The sequence below is a fragment of the Neolamprologus multifasciatus genome, chromosome 1 (assembly GCF_963576455.1).
Source record: "Neolamprologus multifasciatus chromosome 1, fNeoMul1.2, whole genome shotgun sequence".
Lineage (NCBI taxonomy): Eukaryota > Metazoa > Chordata > Actinopteri > Cichliformes > Cichlidae > Neolamprologus > Neolamprologus multifasciatus.
The window spans coordinates 21957014-21984619 of NC_140439.1; the positions used below are offsets into that span (position 1 = coordinate 21957014).

The 27606-nt window shown below is 40.7% G+C and overlaps 1 protein-coding gene across 1 annotated transcript; it reads left to right on the forward strand.

Moving 5' to 3' along the window:
- On the forward strand, window positions 1-27361 carry prtga (protogenin homolog a (Gallus gallus)). The gene is made up of 19 exons (XM_085163165.1): window positions 1-284; window positions 1682-1984; window positions 8284-8428; window positions 8607-8740; window positions 8885-9181; window positions 9272-9431; window positions 9859-10106; window positions 11273-11437; window positions 12047-12352; window positions 13036-13224; window positions 19092-19187; window positions 19278-19464; window positions 19920-20047; window positions 20170-20340; window positions 21886-22056; window positions 22148-22271; window positions 22412-22553; window positions 22772-22885; window positions 23119-27361. Exons 1-19 carry the CDS (start codon window positions 221-223, stop codon window positions 23497-23499), a joined length of 3525 nt encoding a protein of 1174 aa, XP_085019291.1. The 5' UTR covers window positions 1-220; the 3' UTR covers window positions 23500-27361.
- Window positions 27362-27606: the final 245 nt, after the last annotated feature.

Genomic DNA, 27606 nt, shown 5'->3' on the forward strand with positions numbered 1-27606 from the left:
TTCCGGGTGTAGTGTCCGTGCCTTGCAGCTAGGTGGCGCCGCACCGCACGCTGTACTATGGACGTGATTAATTGGTGTTACCGTCCACCCTCGGCCGGACGAGGGAAGCTGTCCTCTTGCACCTCAGAGTAGGGAGTCCTCCTCGTCAGTAGCAGAGCAGCTCATGTGGAGGAAACAGCAAGGACAGAGAGCAGCTAGCATGCGCGGACAATTCACGTAAATGGCGCGATTTAAAAGGGGTTTATACCAGCGTCTGCTGTTTGTCGTTTTTCTTCCAATCACAGGTAAGAAGCAGGACCACTTTTACTCATTTTAACCTGTGAGTGAGCGGCGTCCTGTATGGACATCACTGACTGTCCCGTGCGGACGTGTGTGTTAGTCTGCGGACTTTAACGGAAGCACGCAGATTCAGTTTAACGGTTTTAACTTTTAGCTAGCTGCCTAAAATAAACCGAAGACACGGAGGCAGTTTTTAAACATATTTGGTAAAAAGTTTTATTTTAAAAGCCATAAAACATGAGTATTAAAGGCAATATGTCCTATTTTGGTTCATTCAACAGTCAGTCTTAACTTCAAATGTTCACCTGGTTAATTGTAATCCATTTACAGGTAGATATAAAAACTGTATTATCAGGGGTGTAAAACATGGGGCCCGGCCGCCAGAATCGTACAGCTAAAGACTCCAGGTTGGCCTATTAGATAACTTCGAAAATGTGAAGGAAGCCATCATTTTTCGACTTTTAATTGTATTTTCATATGTGGCTACACCTTTTATTACTAACACAGACCTCCTCCATGGTCGTTGATACTACGCAAAACAAAATAAGTAACAGATTAACAATTAAATGACAGAAAGTTTCATTTTTTAAAGTAACTACTATAAAAAGCCATCATTTTTGCACTAGGTTGACTGTTAAAAAACAAAAAGATGACGTTCTGTCAATAAACAAGAAATATCCATTTTATAATTACAATATAGTTACAGCTCTTCACAGTGACCAAACAGAGTTTTTTTTTCTGTAAATTTACATATTTATTTCTTACAGTTTAAGCCCAAAGCAGTATTTCTTTGTCATGTGGAAAAACTGATAAAGAGGAAGTTCCCCCAATGTAAAATGAGTTTAACATCCCTGCGTTAGAACATCTGAATATACTTTAAAGGTACCACAGAGTATTAGTAGAAACTGTAAGTCAGGGGTTGAGCTGAAATCAAAGATCAGATCCAGCTACCAAAGCAAAATCAATACATATAACAGTGTTGGTTCATGAGTAATATGAGAAAAGATTCTTATACATTTTATAAGCTTGTAAGATGTAAATATAGTTGCACGTTGTCCTGTTAATGCTTTAAACTACAGGCTTGGTCTAATAGGACAATCTGTTTCATCTTCAGCTTTATAGCCTTAAGTAGGTGGTGCAGGAAGACCTCAAGCTTGAGTGTTATGACTATACTGGACAGTAGACCTCCTGCTGGCAGGCCTACAAGCCTTTTATATGTGATTTTCCCTTAGTAGGTGCTGTAAACTGGCTCCACAGACACTGATGAGACCCAGCTTGAAAATATTAAACGTCTTTAAATTTTTTTTTACATCGGGCTGGTCTTAAACTCTTTAACTAGTGTACAAATGCTGTTAAATTCCTTAAATCATAACAACTCTCTTCCTGGTCTCTCTGCCTGCAGGTGTGTTGTGCTTTAGTGAGTTATTTTTCATCAAGGAGCCCCTCGATGTCACAGTCATGCGGAAAGAAGCAGCTATTTTGAACTGTCAGGCGCATGGAGAGGCGCCCATCGACGTCAAATGGCTAAAGAGCGGAGTACAAATCGCGGAGAATGAGCGGGTGTACCTGCTCTCCAATGGCTCCCTTTTTATTTCAGAGGTGGAGAGCAGAAGAGGAGACAAATCAGATGAGGGGTTTTATCAGTGCCTTGCTCAGAACAAGTATGGAGCAATCCTGAGCCAGAAAGCCCACCTTACAATTGCAAGTGAGTATCAGGGATATGAGTTGTGTAATCTGGCATGATTTGCTGTTATACGCACAACGTATGCTCAGTCTGGTCTAGTCTGGGCAGCTTTGGTGGCAGCAAGAAGACGGACAAAGTCTTCAAAGTTAGAGCTTAAAAGGGATGCTGCTGGGAAATGAGGAAAATGCCCATTGGTGTGTTAATGAAGGACCAGGAGGTTTGAAAGGTTAGGAGCAGTGTGGGATACTGGCTCTCCAATGCGAAAGAGCAGATGACCCCTATTCACTGGCCCTGGCTTTCATGTTATTGCACCCTGATGGCTCGAGGAATTGTTCTTTTTGAATGCTTTCTCCTCCTGCGCTGTGCGAGTTGGCCTCGTATTTTCAGGGGGAGGCAGGGGAGGCTTCAGACAGAGTTGGTCTTTTGGCACCTTATATCTTCTTCCACTCACAGGCCCTGAAATTTGCTATCTTGTTGTGCCACTTTGTAAAATGTGTTTATTTATTTTTAACCTGTCATGAGTGCGTCTTCTATTGCTTTTGATCAATTAGTAACCAAAAAATACATACAAAAAATAATTTTAATTTTTTTGCAGTGCTGTAGGGGAGGAGATTTTAAGAGCAGGTTGTGCCAAAAAACTGCAATTGGCATGTGTTACATAACAGTTATTGTGTTCACATTAATTATTCTGGAGCGGTACCACAGGCAGTGCTTTCTGATAGAGCTCCCAGTCATAACTCAGACAATTTCTGGTGTTTAAAAAGTGTGGCTTGATTAATTGATTGAGTGGTTTAGTTTGCTTTATAGCTTTAAGTTAAGAGGTGATAAAGGCTGCCTGTAAGCTTTACTAGTTTGTTTTAAAACAGCACTTAGACCTGCTGGAAGGTCTATCTGGAAGCTCATAAAGTTTTCACATACCTGAGAAATGCTCAGTTGAAGGACACAGAGGTAGCAGTGGGGGTTGTTGTAAGTGGTTCACACACGCACACACACACAAATGTGAATTGCTGCTTTCCCAATACTGCGGCTTTACCCTGAGTGTCTAAATGACCAAACTTTATTGCAGGCCTTAGCAGGTCAGTAGGCATCGTAGGCTTAACCCAATTGTCTTCTGCCTCACTGCCCCGGTGAAAGAGTATAAAGCTTTTCACTCTCTTTTTGTCCACTCCCGGCTCACAAAAGAAGAAGGCATTCTTTGTGGGCAAAAGTGGACAGAGCTGCTGGAAGTGGTCACCACAGCAAGGCTAATTGCACTAGTTGTAAAAGTTAAATATTAGTAGATCTGCATTTTAATTAATTATCATATGACGTGCCTGTTGCATGGGGGTCTGCTCATTGATGTCTGAATTTTGGAGTCTTTTCATGTGTTCCTCAGCTGATTTATGCTGCTTTTGCAGACGGTCTGCTCCTTGGTAGCTTTTTCAAACGTTGCTCCACCTCTGGATGGATGTTCGTTGTTGTTTGAGAAATATGGTGGTGATAGAAGGTAACTTTAAACACAGGATCCTGAAGCACAAAGGTGAGAAGGGATTTGGTCTTGATGAAAAGGAATGTGACACCTGAGCCTCATCGTGTGACTTTTGTCAACAGACCTCAGATTGATGGGGATTTCAGTACAGGGACTGACTCTTGAGTTGTCTCCTCAGAAAAATATACCACTACAAGTGAATACTGTATAAAAATAGGAAAATTTCCAATTTTATTTTTAATAAACATTTACAGCTCTGGTGTATTTGTAGCTCCCATACTGATGTAATGTGGGCACTGTCTGCTAGTGAAAGGATAGCCTCATCCTGGTGAAAGCTGATGAAGTGAAATGAAACAGTTTGTCAGAATATTCACTTAAAATTTTCCAGTAGGAATAAACACAGTGAAGATGTACAGTTCATTGACTCCAGTGGTAGTAGTTGTGAGGCCTAGGAGTCACTGATGGGCTAGAGGTACCTGTTTATGGAGGCTTCTCAATCAAAGTGGCCACGCCCCTAACCATCCTCTACCATCCAGGTGGATGAAATGTAGCTGCAAACATGCTGTAAATTTGAAAATTTTAACATGGATGTCTGTAGGGATTGATGTATGTTGTAGTAAGCCTTGAGTGGCCATTAGAGAAACTACAGTGTTTTGAAATTTGTGGCTCAGTTCTTGCAGCTCGTAAGGTTTATACTTGGTAGATCTGAGGACTAGACTAAGACAATAAAATTAAGGCCAGTGTGTTAGGAAGTGAATGCCTCATGGTCTGGACTGCGTCGCTGTTTTCCTCCTCTGGCACACGAACTGATCTTGATTCCCATCCCCACCTGCTGTCCAACAAGAAATAATAATAATAATTTTTGTTGATGAAATGGGCAAAAATAGCAGGAAAATGCATAGAACTCTGTTAAGTCAGATAACAGAGATTATGATAACAGTATCCTGGGTTAGTGGTTTGTTGAACTTTTTTCATGTTTATAAGAAAACAAATTTTCACAAGTGAAGTTGTCACTGTTTAAGAGAGTTTGGCATGAATTATTACTCTGGGTAGTCTTCACTTTGTTTGTGCTCATGCTTTAAAGGAGGTATTCTAAGGAGAAGTTTATTTTACCTCGCTGGTGTGTCCACAGCCTGCAAGGTCAGGACTGTGACATTATTTTAAGTTGCTAAGGAATGCATCTGACTTGCACCAGCTTGGCACATTTTGAAGACAAATGCAAACCTTACACAGTGTGAACTGCAATGTGAGTGAAGGAAATGCCCTTAAGTGAGACAACTCAAACCCAAGATTCTTGCTTTTCTCCTCTGCTGGTTACAAAAGGTTACCATGGTTCCCCTGAACACCGGGCCCAAAGGTCAAAGGTTTCTTTTAACTGTTCAATAGATGGAGGTGTAGTGGGACGCAGAGTAGGCCTAAAATCTGTCCTGCAATAATGCTGGGTGCGCATCTGGCTTGATTAGTTTCCTTCATAGTGATCATGAGCATCTATCTCTCATATGTTTTATTTCATACCACAACAAAGGATAAAACTGTTGCCAAAACCAGAACACGGGTATTTACAGAGTGACTTTATTAACTCTGTTCTCTGCTAGGGAGTTTCAAGACAATGAAGCCACTGTTTGTGAGTGCAGGGTTGCTGTTGAATGATTGGAAAACTTTGCAGCAGAGATAAGGAATTGGAGAAGGGGGATGAATGCTCTTTCCAACACTGCTCCCCCACTGCCCATTCGGAGCTTTGAGAGGTCACACTGCTCATGGGAATAGCTCTTTGTTTAGCCAGGCCAGTGGTCACTTGACTGTCCGACAGCCTGCATGGAGCAGCGCCACATCTGCCATGCAGCTAGTGATTGATTTTGTGGGTTTTTTCAGCCTTGCATTCTTCTTCTTCTTATCAGGCCTTTTTTTCTTTCAGAGCCTGTATCAATGTTCAGTAGGGCCAGTGATTATAGTAAAGAACTCACCACTCTTCATAATTAAATGACGATGCTTTTCAATAGTGCTGCTGGAATTGGTTTATTTCAGTCTCAGCACGTGGTTCACTCCAGTTAACAAGAATCAGGCTCATAAGAAGAGTAGATTTAAGGTAACCTAACTCTACTTAGAAAAGTCATGGAAAGTGCATGTTGTTGATTTAAACTGTGTAACGTGCTTTTCTGCAAATCTCTAGAAAGCTAGAGGTGCAGTATTATTCAAATTGACATAATTGAAATAATCTTTTTCAAGTAAAAACAATAAACAAGCAACAGTAAACTGCCATAATGACCTTTTGTGTGGTGGGAATTAAAACCACAACTTTTATAACTGCTTATCCAATTAAACGAGACAGAGAAAAGACAATGACATTTCAATTCATGTTATCTGTCAATTCTAGGCTGTTGTATATTGTAAAAAAGCAGCTGGACCATCTGTACTGTTTTATTTTGTTGTAACAGAAACAACCGGAAGATGTCACTGATAGAACAAAAGACGAATTATTATTATTATTGTAAAACAGTATTTGAAAGCCTCACAGCTGGGGCAATGTGGTTTCTAGGTAGTTTTCCTGGCAGTTTGAGCAACAGGACTAGTTTGGGGTGGTCACACAGGACTCTGCCATAGTTGGGTGCTATGCAGGATTTGTGGAGGTCAAAGGTGAGAGGTGAGATTGCTGGGAAGGGCAGATGGTCGGAACTGCTTTGTCAAGCCTTTAGGGAATAAGGCTGAGGTATTTACTCTGTTTGATTTAGGGTAAAGGCCAAAATGTTACACCAGAGATTGTTATGTTGGTATATTTTGGTGTAGGAAAGGAAATTACACCACATAACTCACTGTGAAATACACAGAATAAATAGCCGAATCAGAAAATGTGTATATTTGACTGAATTAGAAAGAGCTCGGCTGTTTGCCTTGATGATTTTATCTACGTCTTAGATGCCTCTTGGCAAACATCATCCCTCAAAGAGGGACCGCCTCCTGTTTTTCAGCTTAGAACAGTGCACAACAAACCCTCAGCAGTTAAAGATTTTCTTCCTTCTTGTCTTAGTGGTTAATCAATAATCAATGATTGTCCCGCTGTTTGTCAATCGAGCATCACTCGAGTGAATGGAAAGGCAGAGTGGAGAGGCAAAGGATCAGAGCAGCTCATCTCTCATGCCCTGCAGTCATATCACTTCAACAGGGTAATGGCATTTTTGTAAGAGGTTGTGTTAAAACAGGAGGGGCAGGAGAGGGCCTGGGAGAGGCGGTTTCAATGCCTCTCTCTGCTTCTGTCCTCACATCAAACATCCACAGTGGAGCTAAGGAGGCAACAGCTTAAGGCTAATTAGATTAAACGTGTCCATGGTGAAGACATCTGATCCTGACAACAGTTTGACTTTTGTCCAACGGTTCATCAGAAATGGATGAAACCAGCAGCCATGCCTTTTTAATGTTTTTCATTCATGAAGTCCCTTGCATGACACAAAACCCCAAATAGTCCTAATAAAATTGCAATTTAGTAATTAGAAGTTAATTTTATCTCTGGAATCAAACTACAGATACTTTCTTTCCTCTCCAAATGTCAGCTTGATTTGAAGCTGACAGTTTCTGTTAAATGTGTAAAAGTCATAATTCACTGAACGCAGTCTGAGCTCTGCTGTTGTTTAACATCACAGCAGCTGGCAGCACTGCTTACACACAGCCATCCATCACCCCCTCCCCTATACGCACCCCTGTGTGTTTATTGCAGTTAAGGGATTTCCTGGAGACTTTTCTCGAAAGCAGAGGTTATCATAGCACTGAGCTAAAAGAAAAGTATCCCGATAAGGATGTTAAATATCAGAGTGTAAAGGATTAGAGCTGGCAATGAGTAATTCAGATACCATCCATTTCACTGTTTGGTTTATGCTTGTTTCCTCTGTGGTTTCTCTTTGTTTTCTTCCTTATTTGTAGTTTCTTTGGTATTTCTCCATGCAGCATCTCCAAATGTCTCTTTGGATGTGTTTTTTGCAGTAAACATGTGACAGACGTGGTTTTAACTTGATATCCTGCTTCCTGTTCTTTTGTGTTTCTTTTGCTGAGTGCTGATGGCTCACTGCAGCAGAAGCGGCTCTGGGTGTGTGCTCAGAGGTTAAAGAGCACCACAGTGTATTTGTTTATCCATTGCTGAATGGGTGATGGTTTTGACTTAAAAACAGGCAACAGCTTTTGAAAATGGATCTACTGAAATTGAAAATTTAATTTGTTGGTCCACTGCAAAAATTTAAAGTCTACTGATTTGTCCATGTATGCCATTGATAATTTGATTTATTTATTATAGTAAATGTTAGCAAGCTGTGGGGCTCACTGTTCTGTCTATCACAGACAAGAGTGCAATTGATTTCTTTTAACAAGCGACTGACCTGCTTTTTAAGTAGAGGGGGGCATGAGGATCTGGGTGTCTTTCAGGATTTTTGTGACTCAAGAGGAACAGCTATTCAAAAACTTGAATAGATTTACACAAAGATCTAAAAGGTCCTTATTGTAAATCTGGTTGGGTCTTATTTGCTTGCTGCTTGGCTGGTGGCTGACACCAGCTCAGTTTCAGGGAAACCCAATCCACGCAAGATGTAGCTGTTCCCCTCCAGTCACCACCTTCCTGCAGCATGCTGCATGTTTACAGCTTCGGGAGCAGGCACGTCTGTTTTCTGATATCTGACTGAGATGGATGGATGATGTCATGATAATCACAAACTTGGATATGCTTGTAACACTTTGATTTGTTTTGACTGAGTTGAGCAAAACCTTAAATGTAAATAATTATTGTTTATTATTTTAATGATACACATTAATTCCCTGTACTTCTGCATACATAACAAGTCTCTAATCTGTCTCCTGGTTGGCTTTGTTGCAGGTATTTCCTCATTTTCAGTCCAGCCGACGTCTATTGTGGCGACTGAAGGCTCAGTCGCCAGGTTTTCTTGTAAAACTGTTGCACACCCTCCTCCCATCATCACTTGGGAGTTCAATCGGGTCACATTACCCCTCGCCACTGAACGGTATGCACTCTGTTGTTTTCAGTTTAATTTCATCTTACTCATTTACATTATTCCTACACACGTTTTAGATGAGATTTTTTATTAACCATTATTTCATGTTGTCTAAGATGTTTCATATGAAATTGGTCCATATTGTAAGTATAATTGTTGTGTGGGTGCGTGTGTTTCTGTCTTTCAGAATCACAGTCCTGCCCAGTGGTGTTCTTCAGATTCAGGGTGTGCAGCAGGCTGACGCTGGAAATTACCGCTGCGTCGCCACCAATATTGCTAGTCGACGCCGAAGCACGGAGGCCACCCTCACTGTGACCCCAGGTGTGTTAGCCAGCTCACTTTTTGCAAACTTGTAATATTTAAGCACACAGTTGAGTTAAAAAGTCTGACTCTGAAGCAGTTGTTTGTTGAAAGCCCTACAGCTCACCATGTGCACTAAAGCTGTCTTCTGCTCTCTCTCCACAGGTCCCAGACCGCAGCTTCCCCAGAGACCTCGTATCATTGCTTCACCACAGAACATCTCAGTGTCACTGCACCAAACTGCCATCCTGGAATGCATGGCCACAGGCAATCCCCGACCCATCATCTCCTGGAGCAGAGCAGACAGCAAACCTATTGATGTTTACAACACCAAAGTGCTGGGGAACGGCAACCTCATTATCACAGACATCAAGCCCCAGCACGGAGGAGTCTATTTGTGCAGAGCCACCACACCTGGCACAAGGAACTATACCATGGCCTCAGCTAATGTCACTGTGCTAGGTAAAAACAGAATATACTACTCAGGCTGTTCATGATTTCTATTTGTGATGATCACGTAGAATTGAACATATTGCTGTTCTTTTTCTAAAGCACCGCCTTCCTTGGTGGAGTGGCCTGAGAGCCTTACGCGCCCCAGAGCTGGCACCGCTCGCTTTGTGTGCCATGCTGAAGGAAATCCAACGCCTCGCATCACTTGGCTTAAGAACGGAGAAAAAGTTCACTCTAATGGTCGGATCAAGATGTACAACAGGTATGTTTCTCTTCAGTTCATTTAAAGAGTCATTACTGTGACCCCAAATTATCATGATATTTGAAAGTTCTAGTTGACCAGAACTTTCAAATATCACACAATGTTTTTCTTGTGACATTACCAATAAGTTTGATGTGTCACATGGCCCTCTTCCTATTGAAAAAACAAAAGTTGTATCCAAGATGGCCGACTTCTAAATGGCCACCATGGTCACCACCCATCTTGAGGAGTTTGCCCCCTCACATATACTAATGTGCCACAAACATGACTTTAATATCACCAACCATTCCCATTTTATTACGGTGTATCCATATAAATGGCCCACCCTGTATATTTATAAATGTGTCAATGGAAATTTTGTTGGTTTCCTCAAAATTTTCACCTGAAATCATCTGGGTCCATACTCTTTATCTCTGGGTGTCTCCAGCAAACTAGTCATCAACCAGATTATCCCTGAGGATGACGCCATCTATCAGTGCCAGGCAGAGAATGAGCAGGGATCAGTCCTCACTATGGCGAGGCTCATTGTGGTGATGTCAGAGGACCGGCCAAGCGCACCCAGGAACATCCGAGCTGACACTGTGTCGAGCTCTGCCATCCTTCTGGCTTGGGAGAGGCCTCTGTATAACTCGGATAAAGTTATTGCTTACTCTGTACACTACATGAAGGCTGAAGGTAAGCAGAATCCACACACACGTTTTGTTGTTGGTTTTTTTGGTAACAGGAACAGTACATTAAGACAGGATTTTCGTGGCAGTTTCAGAAATCCTACTTTCTGTCAGACACTGTGACGTTAGTGTTGTGTTGTTGTACTCCGGAGTTAATTGGAACAGCTGCGTTTTCTGAACCAACAAGACATGTTAAGCTTAAAGATGCAGGGTTCCTTCCTTTGCTGGATAAAACACAGGATGCACTATTCACAAAAAGCACAACGGTTGTAGTGTGGCAGCAGAAAAGCCTTAAAGCCTTTCAGTTTTCCTGGGAACTTTCTTTCTGTTGACAACAAGAGTCACATTTAAACAATGCAGCATTTCAGGAAAATGTGCAGGCTGTGCGTTCAAGGACTGCACTTCATTATAATGCCACTGACTTCCATTGAGGAGGAGAGACGTACAGAATTCAACTATTGAAAAAAGAACACCTGCTGCATTTTTGGTGGGAATAAGGATGTCTGAGAAAAAAAAACAGGATGTCGCTGAACAAATAACTGACATCTGTCAGGAATTTGTTGCACTTTTCACAGATTTTCTTTTGTCCTCTTGGTGCCACTTAAAGAAGCTGGTTATCAGGCAGTGTGCTCTTTACCTGAGGTTGTTGATAGAGGCTTGGGACTTAACTGAAGATCTACTGAAAAAGGGAACTGTTTAGCCAGTGTGATGGAGTGGCCAAAAGTGTGTATTCTATGAGGGAAAGATAGTTTAAATTGGACAGGAAGTCAAGCTTTGTTAAGACTTCCAGGGAGCCGTACTGAGGCATTCAGACTACACAGAATACATTTTTGTTTGCCTGAAGTACCTTAAGTGAGAAATTAGACCAGGTACCAATCCGTCTTTGTTTCTGGCTTGGCTGGTTGTTCCAAGGGGCAGGAAATGAAAACTGCAGCTGTATATATATGTTCTTATTACAATGAAAAAACCATGGGAATGCAAAAAACAAGCTGAGCAGTGGTAAAATAAGACAAAGTGACTGGACATACATAAAATGTTGAATAAATTATGAAAACCTACAGTAACAAAACTATATCATATTGTTGCTGTTTTTGGGGGGTGGGGGCTAAAGTTTGAATGTTCTGCTTTTCATTGTTATCTCAACTTTTTTTTTTAATCCTGTCATTTGTCCAGGATTAAACAATGAGGAATATCAAATTGTCATTGGAAACGATACAACTCGCTATATTATTGATGATCTGGAGCCAGCGCACAACTACACCTTCTATGTAGTCGCCTACATGCCAATGGGAGCCAGTCGCATGTCGGACAACGTGTTTCAGCACACACTTGAGGACGGTGAGGTCTACAATAACAAACAAAAAAATCATTAATGCAGTCAATACAAAACAAGAAATAAGCCCTGTTTAAGTTCATTGAACTGAAGTAGATACTGAATTTTCTGCAGATGGGTTAGCCATGGTCTTTCCTGTATGATATAATTAAAAACAGGATATGAGGCTGTTTCATATGTTTTTTTTTTAGTTGCATAGGTGGTTTTACTAGCGATTGCTTCTTCCGTTGTTTGTTTTTATATTTCAGTACTGATACATCACAGCACAAGTCCCTGACAGCGGATAGCATTTTTTTGGCACATATGACGGGGTGCAGTGGGAGGTTTGAACGTCCAGTGTTAGCTACAAGGTGGTGCAAAACAAGCAACTTCCTCCCTGTTTGGGCATTTCTTTAGGCTTTCAGATTGGCTAGCACTGGGAAACAGAAGGTTTGAGTAGATGGATGAGTGGTGCTGGGTGTTCAGAGCCTCTCTTTGACGTAATACACAGGAAAGAGTTAAAAGACAAAAAACAAAGACAGTCTGAAACTGAGTGCGTAGAGCACCGTGAAGCTTTTGGCTTACAGGTTTACTTGTACATGCTCTGAGCTCATCATTTGAACTTTGGTCCACAGTTCCCCTCCGCGCCCCTGAGCTCAGCCTCACCAGTCGCAGCCCCACAGACATCCAGGTGTCTTGGCAGCCTCTTCCAGACAAGCTGAGTCGTGGCCGAGTCTGCAGCTACCACTTGTCCTATCGTACCAGTTCTGACAGCGCGGTCTCACAGATAGAACTACCTGGAGAAAAGACCCAGCATCTCCTGGAAAACCTGCAACCCGACACCATCTACCTTCTTCGAATTGTTGCTGCCACCAGCGTAGGGTGGGGTGAGCAGTCCGCCTGGACATCGCACCGCACCCCGAAAGCATCCGGTGCTCAAGGTACTTGAACAATTGTCCTCATAACCTCTAAAATAGAAGCATTTAATCAAAAATATGAAGTCAGAATTGTACTTTAAATAGATTCTCATCCAAGCAGAGGAAGTTGAGTCAAAAATTTGAATTGGGCAAGAGATTGAGAAGAGCACGCTCTAATAATCTTGTTAAGACATTGCATTTGTTTCTCTCTGACCTTTCCCCTGTGCTGTCAGTAACACTGGAAGGGCTTCAGTCATGGGTCATAAAGGGAGACCTCGGGCTTCAGAGCTGGACAGAATATATGGCTTTTTAGAGCTACATCTGAAGCTTTGGGAAGGGGGAGGGGAGGATTTGTTTTTTTTTCTGTCCATCTCTTTTACCCTTAGTGTCCAGTGTAAACTCTGAAAGGCAACTTCTATTGGCAAACTAACCTAAACGTGTCAAACAAGCTTCCTTATCTCTACGTGTGGTTTCTATTGAGTATTTAAAAGTGTGGGGGGATGGGGGCATTATATTTTATTATTTGACTTTTCAGAAACATTTACCTGGTCAGGACAGAAACTTCCTCTGTCACTCAAAAACAGCTCAAATAATGGATTGTAGTTGTTTTAGGATCAAGTTCCTCTTTTGTACGACTTTATAAGAAGACTGTGACGTACGTATAAAAAATAAATAAATGTGGTTCGTATGGTCTTATTCTTCTGCAGTTCCCCTGGCTCCTGAGCTGCATCTGGAGTCTTTAAACTGCACCACTATTTTGGTACATTGGCAGCTGGCACCCAGAAACTCAGCGAGTGTGCGGGGCTACAAGCTATTCTACCATGAGGAGAGCCAGCCTGAGAGCACCCCAGTTCAGTTTCACGCCTCGGATAATAAACACACCATCGGAGGGCTCGGTGAGTTTTCACCTTAGGTTACCTTCTGCCACCAATTTGGCTGTTTGGGTCATTTTACAGTATTTTCACATGAACACCAACACATGATGGAAGTTGCGTGTTTGCTTTGCAAGTTTTAAGATCTGTTAAGATTTTGAGGCAATCTTTGAAAATGTTGATTTTTAACGTGTTATTAGTTTAACAGTACTTGTTTGTTTGTTTTTTATTAATATTGCCTACGTCATAATTAAAGGTGTCATAGTTTAATGATTTAATATGCTGGAAATAGACATTTGCTATGAAAAGATGTGTTGAACTAATGGGGTTCTTTGCAGGGAAAGTGTGTGTGTGTGTAATCTGAGACCGTCTGTGTTTTGGTAGCTGCTACATGTGAGTTCCCAGCTAAGACATTTGTTTGCTTGCAGTGTCCCAGATATTCAGATGAAATGATCAAAAAGCATAATTTGAATGCCAGTATTCTAACAACTAAAGTAATGGACAAGGTGTACATTCCGTTGCTTACCTGCCTTGTTGCTTGTTTATCATGTGTGTATCTCTGTCATTTATGGAAATACATAGGGTAGAGAAAGCAGTCTTTAAGATTTTTTATTAAAATCTGGACGCATCTTTTTAGGGAACGTGAGCGATTAATTAGCTTAAGTCATGTCACATTTGGAGCAGAGGTTCTTTAAGTGGGAAACATTAGCATCACATCCAGTTTCCACGACCTCTTGACTTCTGCAGGACATCAGTGTGCGGCTTTTCTGCTGCTGCTGAATAGCGTTCGGGACACATCACAGCCTCTCTGCCCTTTAGGTCAGATTCATTTTAGCTTTTTTGTTTGAGAGAGGAAAGGGAGCTCAGGCTAGCTCCAAGGACAACTGACCATATGTGGCCAGAGGAGGTCAGCCAGGTGGTCAGCAGCTGAGTTGTAAATCAGAAGCCTCTGTGTTCAAGTGAGATCAGAAAGGGAGAAAGACAAGTAGTCACTCTATATTACTGTAGGTGTGAAGTCTAAATGATACAGGTGTTCAGTAAGTTAGAATTTACTTCAATAAACACTACAACTGTTTAGGCTCATTCTGCCACATCCTATGAAAAATATGACAACTAAACCCATTTCTCCTGCTAGGATTAACTCATAGCTGAATCTAGTGCAGATAAAGTCACAGACACTAAAATTACTTGCCTAGATATGAAGTTATACCTGGAATATTATTTTAATGATAGCTATAGCTTGAGGTGCTGGAAAAAGTAAAAAGATTCCTCTGTATTCAGTTAAAGTTTGTGGGGGGGTTTTCAGTATTTATTAAATGTTTTAGCAATAATGGTTGTATGAAATATTTCTAAGCTGTTTTGGTTTTTGTTTTCTTGTTTTTTTCCCTGAATATTGGATGTTCTGGGTTGTTCTGGGAGGACGAGCGAGCTGTGGTCACTTTGTAAAATACAGCTTCTGCTGAATTAAAAGAATCATCTTTTTGTTCCTTGTTGTTAAAACAGCTTTCCATGGCCGTGTTTTAAAGAGGGCAAGACTGTTTTGTGGAGGCTGATTTATCATGCCTTTTATGACTCCTTTGAGCAGTGTTGCTGGAGGAGAATTAAGATCAAAGACTCCTATTCTGTTTGGCTTTGACGGCCACAAAGATGGTGTATTAGCCAGAATTTCAAGGAAAACCATCCTCTGACCAACTGAGAGCTGTTGGCTAAACAATGAGCATGCCTTGTGAGCTCACTATGTCACAGGTTTGAGATTTCTTCCTCATAAATTAGCTGCAGCGCTGTGCATGGGGAGAAAGGTGTGAACTGAAGTGTCTGATGTCCTGTGTGGCAACGCATTCTGCAGCACAGAAGGCATTTCTGTGCTGTGAGCAGTCTGACATTTCCTCTAATTATACCTGCTTTCTTTTCTTTTGAAATTATTTTGATAATTATATTTTACACAATCTTGTTACAGCATTTGAATTTTTGTTAAAAGGAAGTTTGCATTGGAAAAAGGTTGAAAGGAAATTTGGATGTTAAAATGAGTCAAAAAAGTAGCATTAGCATGAGTTATAAATATTTTTGACTGCATTGGCATTTGTCACAGTAAGCTTCTGGCCACTCCAGACCAACTAAAGCTGTGGAAGAGTCCAGTGAATTCAACAAGTCTTTCTTTCTGTCTTATTTATTTGTTATTTTTATTTCTATAAGGGAAGAATGTGTGTTTCCTTTTTTTAGAAGCAACATTGCCTCACTTTTAAGGTGATCTTTAAAGATGATCAGGCAATGAGCAGTGCTCTCAGCGCCATCGGCCAGAGGGGCCAATGGCGCGATATGGCAGCCTTGCTTCAGTCAGTCTGCCCCAGGGCAGCTGTGGCTACAGCTGTATCTTGCCCCACCAGTGTGTGAATGTGAGAGTGAATGAATAGTGGAATTGTACAGTGCTTTGAGGGTCTCGAAAAGTGCTATATAAATGCAATCCGTTATTATTATTATTATTATTATTATTATTATTATTATTATTATCCAGCTTAGATAATAGGCAGTAATCGGTTGCATCAGTCTAGTTGTAGTGAATTTTCTCCATATTCCCTTATGGGTTCCCCCCCCCTGTTTTGGATTTACATTTAAGTGGTCTTAGATGAATTATTGTATTATTGAATTATGAATGAATACATTAACTGTGTCTGTTACATTGTTATTTACTGCAAATTGTTCTCATTAGATAATGGCAGCTAGTAAAGCTGATTGAAATGAGCTCGTAGACTGATGCAGTGTTAGTCACAGAGCGTCATATGCTTTGGAAATATTTATGGGATTATAATTCAGTGTTTCAGTGCCTGTGTTCTGGCAGTTTTACATTTCAAATTACATTTTATAGCTTAAGTTGCCTGGCCCCATGTGGTTACTTATAAAACAGGAACAGGTATAAAAAAGCTGCCCTAAAACTATATATAGGTTTGTGGTTGCTTTTCTTTTAAACTCGGCTTTAAAGATGTGCTGGAAGCAGCTTTGAGGCTGTTTATCGTTGCAAATCAAATCAGCTTGTGCTATGAATTAATTTTCTCATAATCTACTTGATTTTGTATACAGCAGTCAATAGTATTGATTTCTGAACTGTCATCTGTAGGAAAAACCACAAGCTGCTGATTCAGCTGCAGAAGAACATGCTCTGAACTCACTCATGACAAGCCAGATGATTGAAAGCACACCATAAAAAGCAGGAATGTGGTTTTAGAGGCTTCAGTTTGGTATAAATGGCACGGTGATGTGACCTTTCCTCGCATGTGTATTCTTTGCTTGGCCCATGAACGGCACAAGTTGTCATAGCTGAAGCTTAAAGACCTCTCATACCTGTTGGCACCAGGCAGGACTGCAGATTTATCTCACAGCTGCAGGCCATGTTGCATCTTGTCCACTCCTTTTATTAAACATGAGGCAAAGCATGTTCTGTGTGAAATACAGTCTTCGTTTTAAAAAAGCTATGTCATGTTTAACCTGCATGTGTGTCTGCTGATTTGTGTCGGAGGCTAAAGACAGGAATAGTAGGGGTATACTGGTTAATAGATGCCGGTGTGAGGGCTCTTGCAGGAATTGACATTTATTGCCTCTCTTCGGGCCTGGGGGCCTTTCGCAACAGAACAACACTGCAAGGGCCAACAGGAACTGCATTTTAGCTGTTTAAAAAAAAAAGGGGGGGGGGGTCACAAATGGCTTGAATATCCCCAAACAGAATAATTTATGAGAGTAAAAGCCTGTATCCCAGTGGGAAGGACAGGAAAGCATCTTCTCCCGAGGAATGGCTTTGAAAGCGGAATACAATGTGTAGTATTGTAGCCACATTTAAAATTTGTAAATCTAGTTCTGCATATGAAAAATACCTTCCAGCAGTGATATTTACACTCAGTCTTTTAATTAAGCAAAGAAAACCTAGTTATAGAGTTGTGAGTGAATTGTTTCATGTAAGAAGATGGAAAAACTTCTTAAACATTTTCAGTTTAACTGTGATGCACTCACAGCTCGAGGAAAGTGAGTGAGTCACTTCCTCTGAGTTGCATTTTCCCCTACAACATTTGTAATGATTGTGCTTGTTTAATTAAAAGTGACTTTTATTAAGTCTACTCATTTCTCTGTTTTTTTACTACAGTTTATTTTTGGGTTTTTTTGAGTAGCTTGTTTGATGGATTTTGAAACGTGCCATTTTTTTTTTTATTACATGTGCTGTAAATTAAACAGAATAATCATCAGGAACACTTAGTTCAGATTATTTTCTTATCTTTTGTATTTCTTATCTTTTGCTGTTGCAAAATCCTTGTTGTTGTCATTTGTTGCTTTGATTTTGTTCACCTGACTGTGTTGTTGAGAGCTTCAAGAGTCATCTTCATGGTTTTACCAGGACACTTTGATATGATGCTACTTTAAGCCAGTTTGACTCTTGGTGGTTCCCTGCTTTTTCACTCACTTCCTCCGCTTGACCCTCCCCCTTCAAGGGGAGAGAGGTAACCCTCCCCCTTTTTTTGCAGGATTTAGCTTGCCCAGATTCCATGTCAAAGGTCGTGGCCCAGATGTCACAGCTTCCCCCCACTCATAGCTCCTCTCTCACATAATTACGGCAGGCCCATTGTATTGTGGGTTTGGGTAGAGGTGCATGCTACATGCCTACTCCTCTTTAGAGGTAAGGCTTAACAAGCGGCTCAGAAACTCCAGATAACAAGGAGGACATTGTAGAGCTGTAGAAGTCGAGGAATTCTGCTTTCACTTAGTTCTGGAAGTAACAAAGAGATGGACAGTCCTTCTTCTCTGTAAACATTTGTCTACTCTGCAGCAACTCGTGAGACAGTTTACATTGCTGAATATTGTGTTCTTTTATTTTTCCTCATTGCTTTTAATTGTCTTTAGGAAAAACTTTTAAAAAGGTTTTAGGCTTCCTGGGCAAAAAAAGAGGTTCAGCTCATATTCCACACCCATGACCCCAGATTCTTTCAGTTTTATCTTGGCCTGACCTGTTGGCCCTGGTGTGGCTTCAGTGAAACTCCTCAGGGCTCTGTGGGGGTGTGATGTGTGTAGCTCCACCCACGCTAAACTTTGCAAACTTCCATGGAGATAAATTCATCTCCTGTGGTCTCCCTATTCTCTCGAGCTTCTAAATGTCTGAACATCAATTACATCTGTTTGTGTTGTCTGCAGGACACACAGGACTCTGATAGTAGTAGTTGTAGTAGTAAGGATTGATTGGTTTGGATTTTGTTATTTTGCACATCCACCTGGTGTTTCTCACCAAACTGTGATCCTGCATCTTAAAAACATCATTTAGAGACTGTGGGTCACATTTTGTTTACTGTTTGTAAGTACTGGAAATTATGACCATTTAGGGGTAAAAGGGACATGTGGTCAGTTGGCTATTGTTCAGCAGAGGGTCTTCAGGGTCACTAAGGTCTGCTACTGCTGCTGACCATCAGCAGTGTCCTTCCCAAGGGGTTTTGACTCCAGATTTAACCCCTAGATTCAGGACCCGAGTAGGTGTGGCCACTGACCAATGACCAGCAGGCTTGACGGGGCCAGAGAAAGAGCTTTCTTTATATGTGGTCAAAAGGCTGGGGGTGACAGGGTGATGGATTGGGGGGGGGGCTTATCTGTTCTGCTGCCTTGGGTGGTGTCAAAACTGACCAAAGGACTTGCAGCACAGAGCATCTGTCGCCCTGCCCTACCCCTTGTTCTCACCACGCCATCAAACCAGAGCACATCACTGACCTCACACCCACACCGGCCAGCTCTCTTTCACACAGCACCCCCACTTCCCATTAGCTTTAGGAAACACATCTGGCACTGTTGTGGCCCATACTGACTTGTGTAAGGAATTGTCAATCTAAATCTTTAGTGCTCTTTTTTGTTTTCATCTCTTAATGTAGATCCAAGAAAGAAGTACCACGTTAAGATCCTGGCTTATAATGTTGTGGGAGATGGGTACCAAGCAGACCAGACTATCAGCACCCCTGGATGTGTCTGTAAGTCCCACATTATACTAGAAAAGTCAGACCACATGGTGCAGAAAAAGTGGGGGAAAATAACAGTACTAATCTAGATGTACCTCTCAGCTGTTCGAGATCGCCTGGTACCCCCTCCACCTCCTCCACACAACGTGTACGCTAAAACCAACAGTTCGACCGCCGTCTTTCTGCACTGGAGCCGACCAGCATTCACCTCCAGCCATGCAGTCAACTACACCGTCCGCTGCAATCCAGTTGGTCTGCAGAATGCCTCCCTGGTGCTCTACCTGCAGACGTAAGAAATTACCCTTCAGACCAAAGTGAACATGACTACATGTAGATTGATTTTCATATTTGTTCGCGTGTAATTTCACCTGCATTTGCTGCATTTACTGTTCGACTGCCTGGTTTCCTTTCATAGTTTAGTTTTTATTTTAACAGTATTTTTTTAAACAGTAACAGTAATTTTGATTTTTTTAGCAGCAGCTGATTATCCCAACCTAAAATCAGCTGAATGCATTTCTTAAACTGTGTGTTTACAACACTTTAACAACATAAATGCTGTCTTCACACTTGTTTGGGAAAGTTATTCTTTCTTTACACTGCAATCACAGCTCCATATCGCCCTCTTCTGGCCATTTTTTGACCCTCTTTAAACATAGATGTCTGAAGTTCCCTGGAATGTCTTGCCAGTAAGTATTGAATCTGTAAAGGAGATCACAATTCTTAAAGTGTGCATGTATTCTGCAGGAGTGAACAGAGACTCCTTGTGCGAGATCTGGAGCCCAATACCAAGTACGAATTTGCTGTTCGCCTCCATCTTGACCAGCTGTCCAGCCCCTGGAGCCCTGTGGTCTATCAGAACACCTTCCCTAAAGGTGAAAATGCAAAATACATCTTATTCACCCATTAATTTCTTCATTTCTTCATGCACAAAGACGAGCATCCCCATGTTAAAGCTGTTCTGAGTTCACTTTGTCTTTTCATTCTCACCTCCCAGCTCCCACGCGACCTCCTTCCAACATCAGAGTGACTCTAATTGAAGAAGACACCGCACTTGTTTCATGGAAGCTCCCAGATGAACTCAACGTACCTGTGACACGCTACACAATCCTGTATGCCTCCAGAAATGACTGGATAGCGGGGGAGTGGCAGGTGATGGAAAGGGAAGGTAAGGAGAAATGGCTCATCATTTTTGGTCTTTGCTTTATGGAATTTTGTTGTTTTTAGGTTACTTTTTTCAATGGTTTAAACATTTAAAAAAGTTGCCCTTTAATAGAATAAAACACCCCATTATTGTCATTGTACATGTACAACGAAATTGTGTATTTGCATTTTTGCCAGGAAGGCAGTATCCCCTTTTTTCCAGGCTCTTTACTGCAACCACATATTTGGTTTGTATTTTCCAAAATTCCCAATTAATCTATAAAGCACATATAAATAATATCACTCTTTCTTCCTATTTTCATCTTCGTAATATTAACCGCCTTCGTTTTTCACTCACTCCAAACAGTACTGCAGTTCTTGTCAATGCTCTTGTCACATCTCGTTTAGATTACTGTAATTCTCTTCTCTATGGTCTACCTCATAAATCTCTCCGTAAATTGCACTTAGTTTAAAATACAGCTGCTCGTATTATATTCCGAATTAGATCAACTGAACGTATAACACCTGTTCTTAAACAGCCCCTTTGGCTTCCAGTTCACCTCCATGTCAATTCCAATATCCTGCTTATTACTTTCAAAGCACTTCATAACCTTGCTCCCCCATATTTATATATATATATCGCATCTTAAAACTCATCTGTTCAAAATTGCATACCCTTCATCATGATTCCATCTTACTCTGTTTTTACCTTGTTTAGCTTTTATACTTTCATGCTTGTTTTTTGTTTTGTTTTGTTCCTTGCCTTATGTTTTTATTTATTTATTTTTTGTCCTATTGGAAGCTGACCTTGAAGGTCTTTAAAGGTGACTATAATAAGATGCATTGTTATTATTATTGTTATTATTATTATTATTACTATAAAGGTTACTGTGAAAACATAGTTAAATAAAAAATTCATGATTGTAAATGTCACAGGATAGTTCTCAGCTTGACCAGTATATTGGTTACTAGCTATTTGTCGTTATACCAATATCCATATTTATAATATATAATAAGCAAAAAAAAATTAAAGAAGAGGCGGGAGAAACACCCTTTAACCTTTTTATGGGTGTTGGCATTGCATAGTGTGTCCACCAGAGGGTGCTCTGCAACTTTCCTGTTGGAACATGTTTTGTTTGGAACGCTCTTCCCAAGCTGAGTTGGGACAATTAACAATAAAACAGGATTTTTAAACAGAATTGCTATATTATCTTAGTAAGGACTTGTGAGTAACCGCAGATGACAGAGATTTAGTGTGTCTGAAAGAAAATAATAGATCAGCTGGTATATTAGATTTTTAAATTGTTACATATCGGTCTAGTGTCTGATAATATTGGTATTGGTATTAAGCACCCTGTATCAATCTGGCTCTAGTAAACATTTTTTTTAATTATTTGTTCTACTTTATGAACTTATTTTTATTCATCATGGATTACAGTGCCACAGAAGAGCCATAAACTACCTGAACATGGACAAACAGTGTGCTATTAAACGGAGAACCTTGTGGTCTTTGCTGCTTTTGTGCTTTATACACACTGGTGTATTCAGACAGAATTTCATCTCACAACAGGGACCATCACCATGGCGCTGCTGGAGAACCTGAAGCCCAGCCAGATTTACTTCGTGAAGGTTTCAGCATCCAACGACATGGGCGACGGTCCGTTTTCTCACGCGGTGGAGCTGACAGTACGAGAAGGTCTCCCCCTTGGTCATGATCTCCGGGTTTCTCGTGGCTCCACAAGTCAGTGAAACCAACATGATGTCTTACAGTGTAAAGCTTTCTTTTCTTAAGAGGTCACATGATAACCTGACAATGTTTCCTCGGCCCATAGCGTTTTCTGATAACTTCTACCACCTGGATCAGAAGTCGATGACCGGCATCAGCGTTGGAGTCTGCATCGCTCTCATCTGCATCATCATCTGTGCCTTCATCATCATCTGCAGAGGCAAAAACAGGTACCTGGTGTCTCTGAGTGTAGTGACCATATCCCACATCAATTCAATTCACTTTTATCTATATAGAGCCAAATCACAACAACAGTTGTCTCAAGACATCGAGGTTTCCTCTCTGAACACGTCACTTTGTGTCCTTTCAGGAAACTTTCTGCTGTGAAAACATGCAGAGAGGGAATGAGCACATCTGCTGCAGCTGCAAGACCTCCATCCTCTCAAGGAGAAGCTGAGCATGCTGATGTGAGCATGCCAATGATGAATCAAAACCATTTTCTTGATGCAAAGGTACAGCATGTCATACTCGTGACACTAAAATCCAGAAAATATTTTGATTAAATGTGTTAAGTTATATTTACATTTTGAGAAATGTGACATTGTAAAAAAAATAATGTCACATTTCACAATGACAGTGCAGGTTTATAATTAAGTGCCAATGTGAGCTGCTTAAACAACAGTTGAACTGTAATAAAGCCTCTTTTCTTTTATTGCTGCTTTTCTTGCAGGGTGGAACAGATCTCATCATCAATTCTCTCGGCCCCATTCAGCACACCGCTGAGAGGAAAAGGAAATGGTTCTCCTTCAGCAGTGATGTGAAAAGGGAGAGTAAACCCACACAGGTGAGATTAAAAATAATGAGTCCTTCTCAATAAGTGATTACCAAATAATCAAACCTGAAGACGACAGCATGGTATGTTGTGTCTGTTGGGTTTGAAATCTAGTTTGAATCACTTCTCATGAGGGCTGAATATTTTTTTCTGTTGATTTGCTCGAGATGTTAAGATCTCTGCAGATGTGAAACCGAGCTGTGAACAGTCAGACTAATAAGAGAAACTTTCTCTCTGCGCTGCAGAACACAAGACTTGACGCGGCCTCATACCAGCACGGCACCACAGTGCTGACCTACGAAGAGGAGCTTTCTTCAAACCAGCCCACCAACCTGCAGACCCTGCTCGGACGTTCCGGCGACACAGAGGGATCTTCAAATAGCGAGGGCAGCCACGCCACCGGTGACTCAGGCCGCTACTCTCACGATGAGACGGAGCTGACCAACCTGTCCTCAGGGCCCAGCAGCCACCTTGCGTCTCCCACGGCAGAGGACGGGACCGAGTTTGACTGTAGCAGCTGCGCTGAAGAGTTGAACGAGCTCTCAGAGGAAAATCAGAGCAAACAGAAGGCAAAGGAGTCAATGAATGCTGGCAGCTGTCGACACGAAGCCCAAAGCAGAGTGTGAAGGCGTGCCTCTGTGTGTGTGTGTGTGTGTGTGTGCGTGTGTGTGTGTGTGTGTGTGAGTGTGAAGGCGGTGGTTTACTTGCACAAACATTCACATAATATAAAAGTGTGTGCACTCACCAGAGTTTACTTTATTGTTTATTTACACTGCACGTCAGTGAGTGCAGTGAAGAATGTCTGGAACCATGCTGCCTCTTATTTGGGCTGTTATGAGTTTGCCTTTTTGCTTTAATTGCATCGCAGAGGTAAGAAATAGGCACACATACCCCGTAAAACAAAAGTGATATAAGCATGTTTAACAGGAAAAGAAACAAAACAAACTAGTCGACTAGACTAAAAGTAAAAAAAAAACGGTCAGAAAACAGAAGCGGTCAAAAGTGATCACAATCGAGTGATCATGGACGAGGTTAAGCACTGCCTTAAGAATAATTTGAAATACTTAATCACATTCTTCAGTAACCAAAGTGTTTTTAAATGTCACTGAAATATGTGGCTTTTAGCACAGTGCTTTACGTTACACACATGCGCCTTAAAGAACTAATGTGGAGTGGTTATATGTCAGTTTAATCAGTTTACTCTGACATAGCCAACCTAAAAATCCTTTTAATGATGAAAGTACTGAAAAAAACATTTTTTTCTAGTTTTTTTTTTCTATCTGCCACAGGATAACATCTTAACTTGCATTGTATATGAATAAAATATAAATTATTAGGGAACCTGACTTTGTTTCTGTTGCCATCTTGTAAGGACGGCAACATTTAATCATCTTGTCACATATTCATGAACATCTCTGTTGTAGACTTTGAGCTAAGCTGTAGCATCAAATTAAAGAACATGAGATGTGAGCGCTTACTAATCTTCTCATCCAACTCTAGGCCAAGAGAGAATAAGCACCTAAAATGACCAAAATATTGAATTAACCACAAACAACAAACCTGATAATGTTATTTATGTGCAGGTAAACTGCTGGCCTGAATGTGAGCATGACTGTGTTGATTTTTTGTTTTTTCTTCTTCTTTGTTTCTACACACTATGAACGCTAAGCTAACAAAGTCCTTCTACAGTATAAAGTGTTGACAGGAAAGCTCGTTTTATCCTTTGAACTTCCTTCTTTCTCTCTCACTCTCTCTTTTCATTTCCTGTGTGTGTGTGCGTGTATGCATCTGTGTGCGTGTCTGTACATGTGTTTTTCTCACCCACCATGAATGTTTAAAAAAGAGTGTCAAAGTGACATTTCTGATGCTATTTAAGAGTTTATCACTGGAGCGAAAGGGAGGTCCTTTTTGCGGATTATCTACCTCGGTTTGCCTCATGGGTAAACCTCCCACTGTATATTTAATAACTACTTAAACCTTGCGTTGTGTGATGGGCTGCTTCCGTCACATTACACTTTATATTTCCTCATCTTCTCTCCTCGCTTTGTTCTGATGTACGGGATGGTAAGGGCGCTGCAGCTCACTCCTTTCGCTCCACCTGTGGTGTGGACTGAAGGATGTAACACACACTCACAGTTTATTATTTATCACCTCAGATGTTGCTGAGGCACTGAGCCAGTATTAATAGGTCTTTGTTCAGTTTTTTTTATCAGTTACTGATATAATGAATGTCTGTTTTATCTTTCTTTTTTCTTCTTTATGTTGGTGTGCAGTCGCCCTTGCTACTCCTGTTTTTATACTACCTCGTTTAAGATTTAATTTTATTGTCTTATTGTTTTCCTAAACTCAGGGAACAAAGTTTAGTACGTTCGAAAAGTCGTGTAATGTTATATGATGGACTGACAGGGTAACTTCTCAGTACTAAGCTGTTTTCGCGTGTAATTGCCTCAAAGAAAACGCTATGAATGTATCGCTGACATTATGTGCCAGCAGCTCAGATGTTTGTGCTGCCCTTACCACAGACGGACACATCTGCGGGTTCTTTAATGTCTGTATGTTGACTTCTTCTTCATTGTATCTGTGTAAGAATTCACACCAGAAGTGCTTGCAACGGCATGTCCGTATGGAAAAGCTTTATGATCAGCCTTAATGTGGACAGCGTTTCCTCAGACTCCAAAACCAAAGCCTAATCTCTCTGAGGGAGACACCCCACATGAGGATGCAACACATGAAGAGTGGTTGTAATGGAAGTGTTCAATCAGAGACTGAAGTAAAGAATCGAATGGACAACATTTACTTATAAAAAGTCTATTTTTGTTAGAGGATGATGTTCTTGTAGTTACTTTTGTTCTAAGTATTTTTGCTTTGCTTTAGAGTAGATAAAGGTTAGCACTTGTCTGGAAAGTAGTTTGTATTAGAGGCCAATGTGCAGCGGTGACTGTGACGCTATCACGTTTATTTTAGTTTCTCAACTGATCTCTGGCTGGAACAACTGAAACCAAAGACCAAAGATGAAACCCGGCTTCGGAGATCAGTTCATCATCAAACAAAGCCTTGCACATTAGTGGCCTTGACCCACGATGAAGATTTTAAAGGAAAATAAATGGTGGAAGTTGTGCCTGCAGGATTCACAGGCACTAAATGGAGTGACAATGACTAATAAGCTTTATGCACACGAGCCAGGTTATCCTGCAGCAGAGTTCCTCAAAGACTGAAGCAAACATACGTCTGCATGGTTATAATGTTATAAGAGTTAAATACAGTATTTTATATGGATTAGCAGTCTGTGTTGCGGCAGTGCAGCTGTGTGTCAACGTGCATCCACTGGTTTGTCTCCTGTAAATGAGTGTAAAAAAATAATTAGAAGGAATAATATGTTTAAAGTGTATTATTATTATTATATTTCTATAGTTTAATTTCATTCTAAGTGCTCACAAGAAAAAATTATTGCATTTTTAACTAATTTTATGGCATAAATTAGCTAAAATGCCAGTGGGTGCACAAGTCGTCACATTTCTGTATTTTTAATCAGAGGACTTTGCAGAGGATTCAATCATTTGATATATTTAGGTGACACAATCAGTTTAACTTTCTTTCTTAAGAAAAAGCAAACCAAAGATTTTTTTTATTAAAAGGTCACCGTTGCATGTTGGCAAGAGATCAGTTTAAAATCATCCTGTCTTTGTGTGAAATGTTATTTCCACTGCTGTTGTACTCATTTTATTACTGCATGATGTCAGGAGGATGGAAACGTTACAGTGTGTTTTTTAATCATTTCAACAAAAACAACTGCTGTTGTGGTTTTTTTTAAATACTAAATACTGTTTTCCTGCTTTTGCAAAGAACAGTTTGAGTCTTTGTTTTCAGACGTACTGCCTGAGCTTTAAGGGCCCGATCCAGAATCCAAAAACATCTGAACTTTGTGCGTTTACACACACATCACCGCTCTTGTCGAGCAGGTTCTGGATTAGACCCTTGAGTAGTTCATGCAGGTACATGAGTCCTACCTCTGGTGTTTGTTTCCATATTGTTTTTATGGGTACAGATTCAACGTGATTGGGGTCCTTAATGCCTGTAAGGGCCAAGATGTACAGCCATCAAACGTGGGACTGGGGAAGTTGATGTGCTGCTTTTCATCTCATAAATGTTAAAAACATGTGAATTTAAAGGGTTAAACACACACAGTCTTCTGCAGTAATGTTTTAATCCTGTGTGGAGGAGCACTGAGGGTCATTTACAGTTAGACTCAGGGGGACCCACAGCTGCTCATCCATCAGGACAAAGCAGGTTTCAAGTGTTTGAAATTGAATGTATCTTTATGTAATTATTATGTTACCTGATATTTTCTCTTAATGTTTTGTTATATTTGGTCTGTGCCAGCTGAATGACTTGCAAGTTTCCAAAATGTTTAGATAGAAGTTTCTATACAAACAGCTAATGATAAAAAGTCTGATTCTCACTTTAAATAAAAATACAGAAATGCTATAATATCTGCTGTTGTAGTCGGTCTTTGTTGATTCTATCTGAAACTCTGAGCATTCTTTTTACTTTTCTATACAGTATTCAGTTGCCATAGGTATTAAAGGTACTGCGCTGCAGTTTTAATCATAGATATCTAATAAACTCCAATTTTGTCATGTGAATGGAGAGTACTCTTTACACATTAAGGTTAATTATGGAGTACCACAGGGATCTGTGCTAGGACCAATTCTGTTTACATTATACATGTGTCC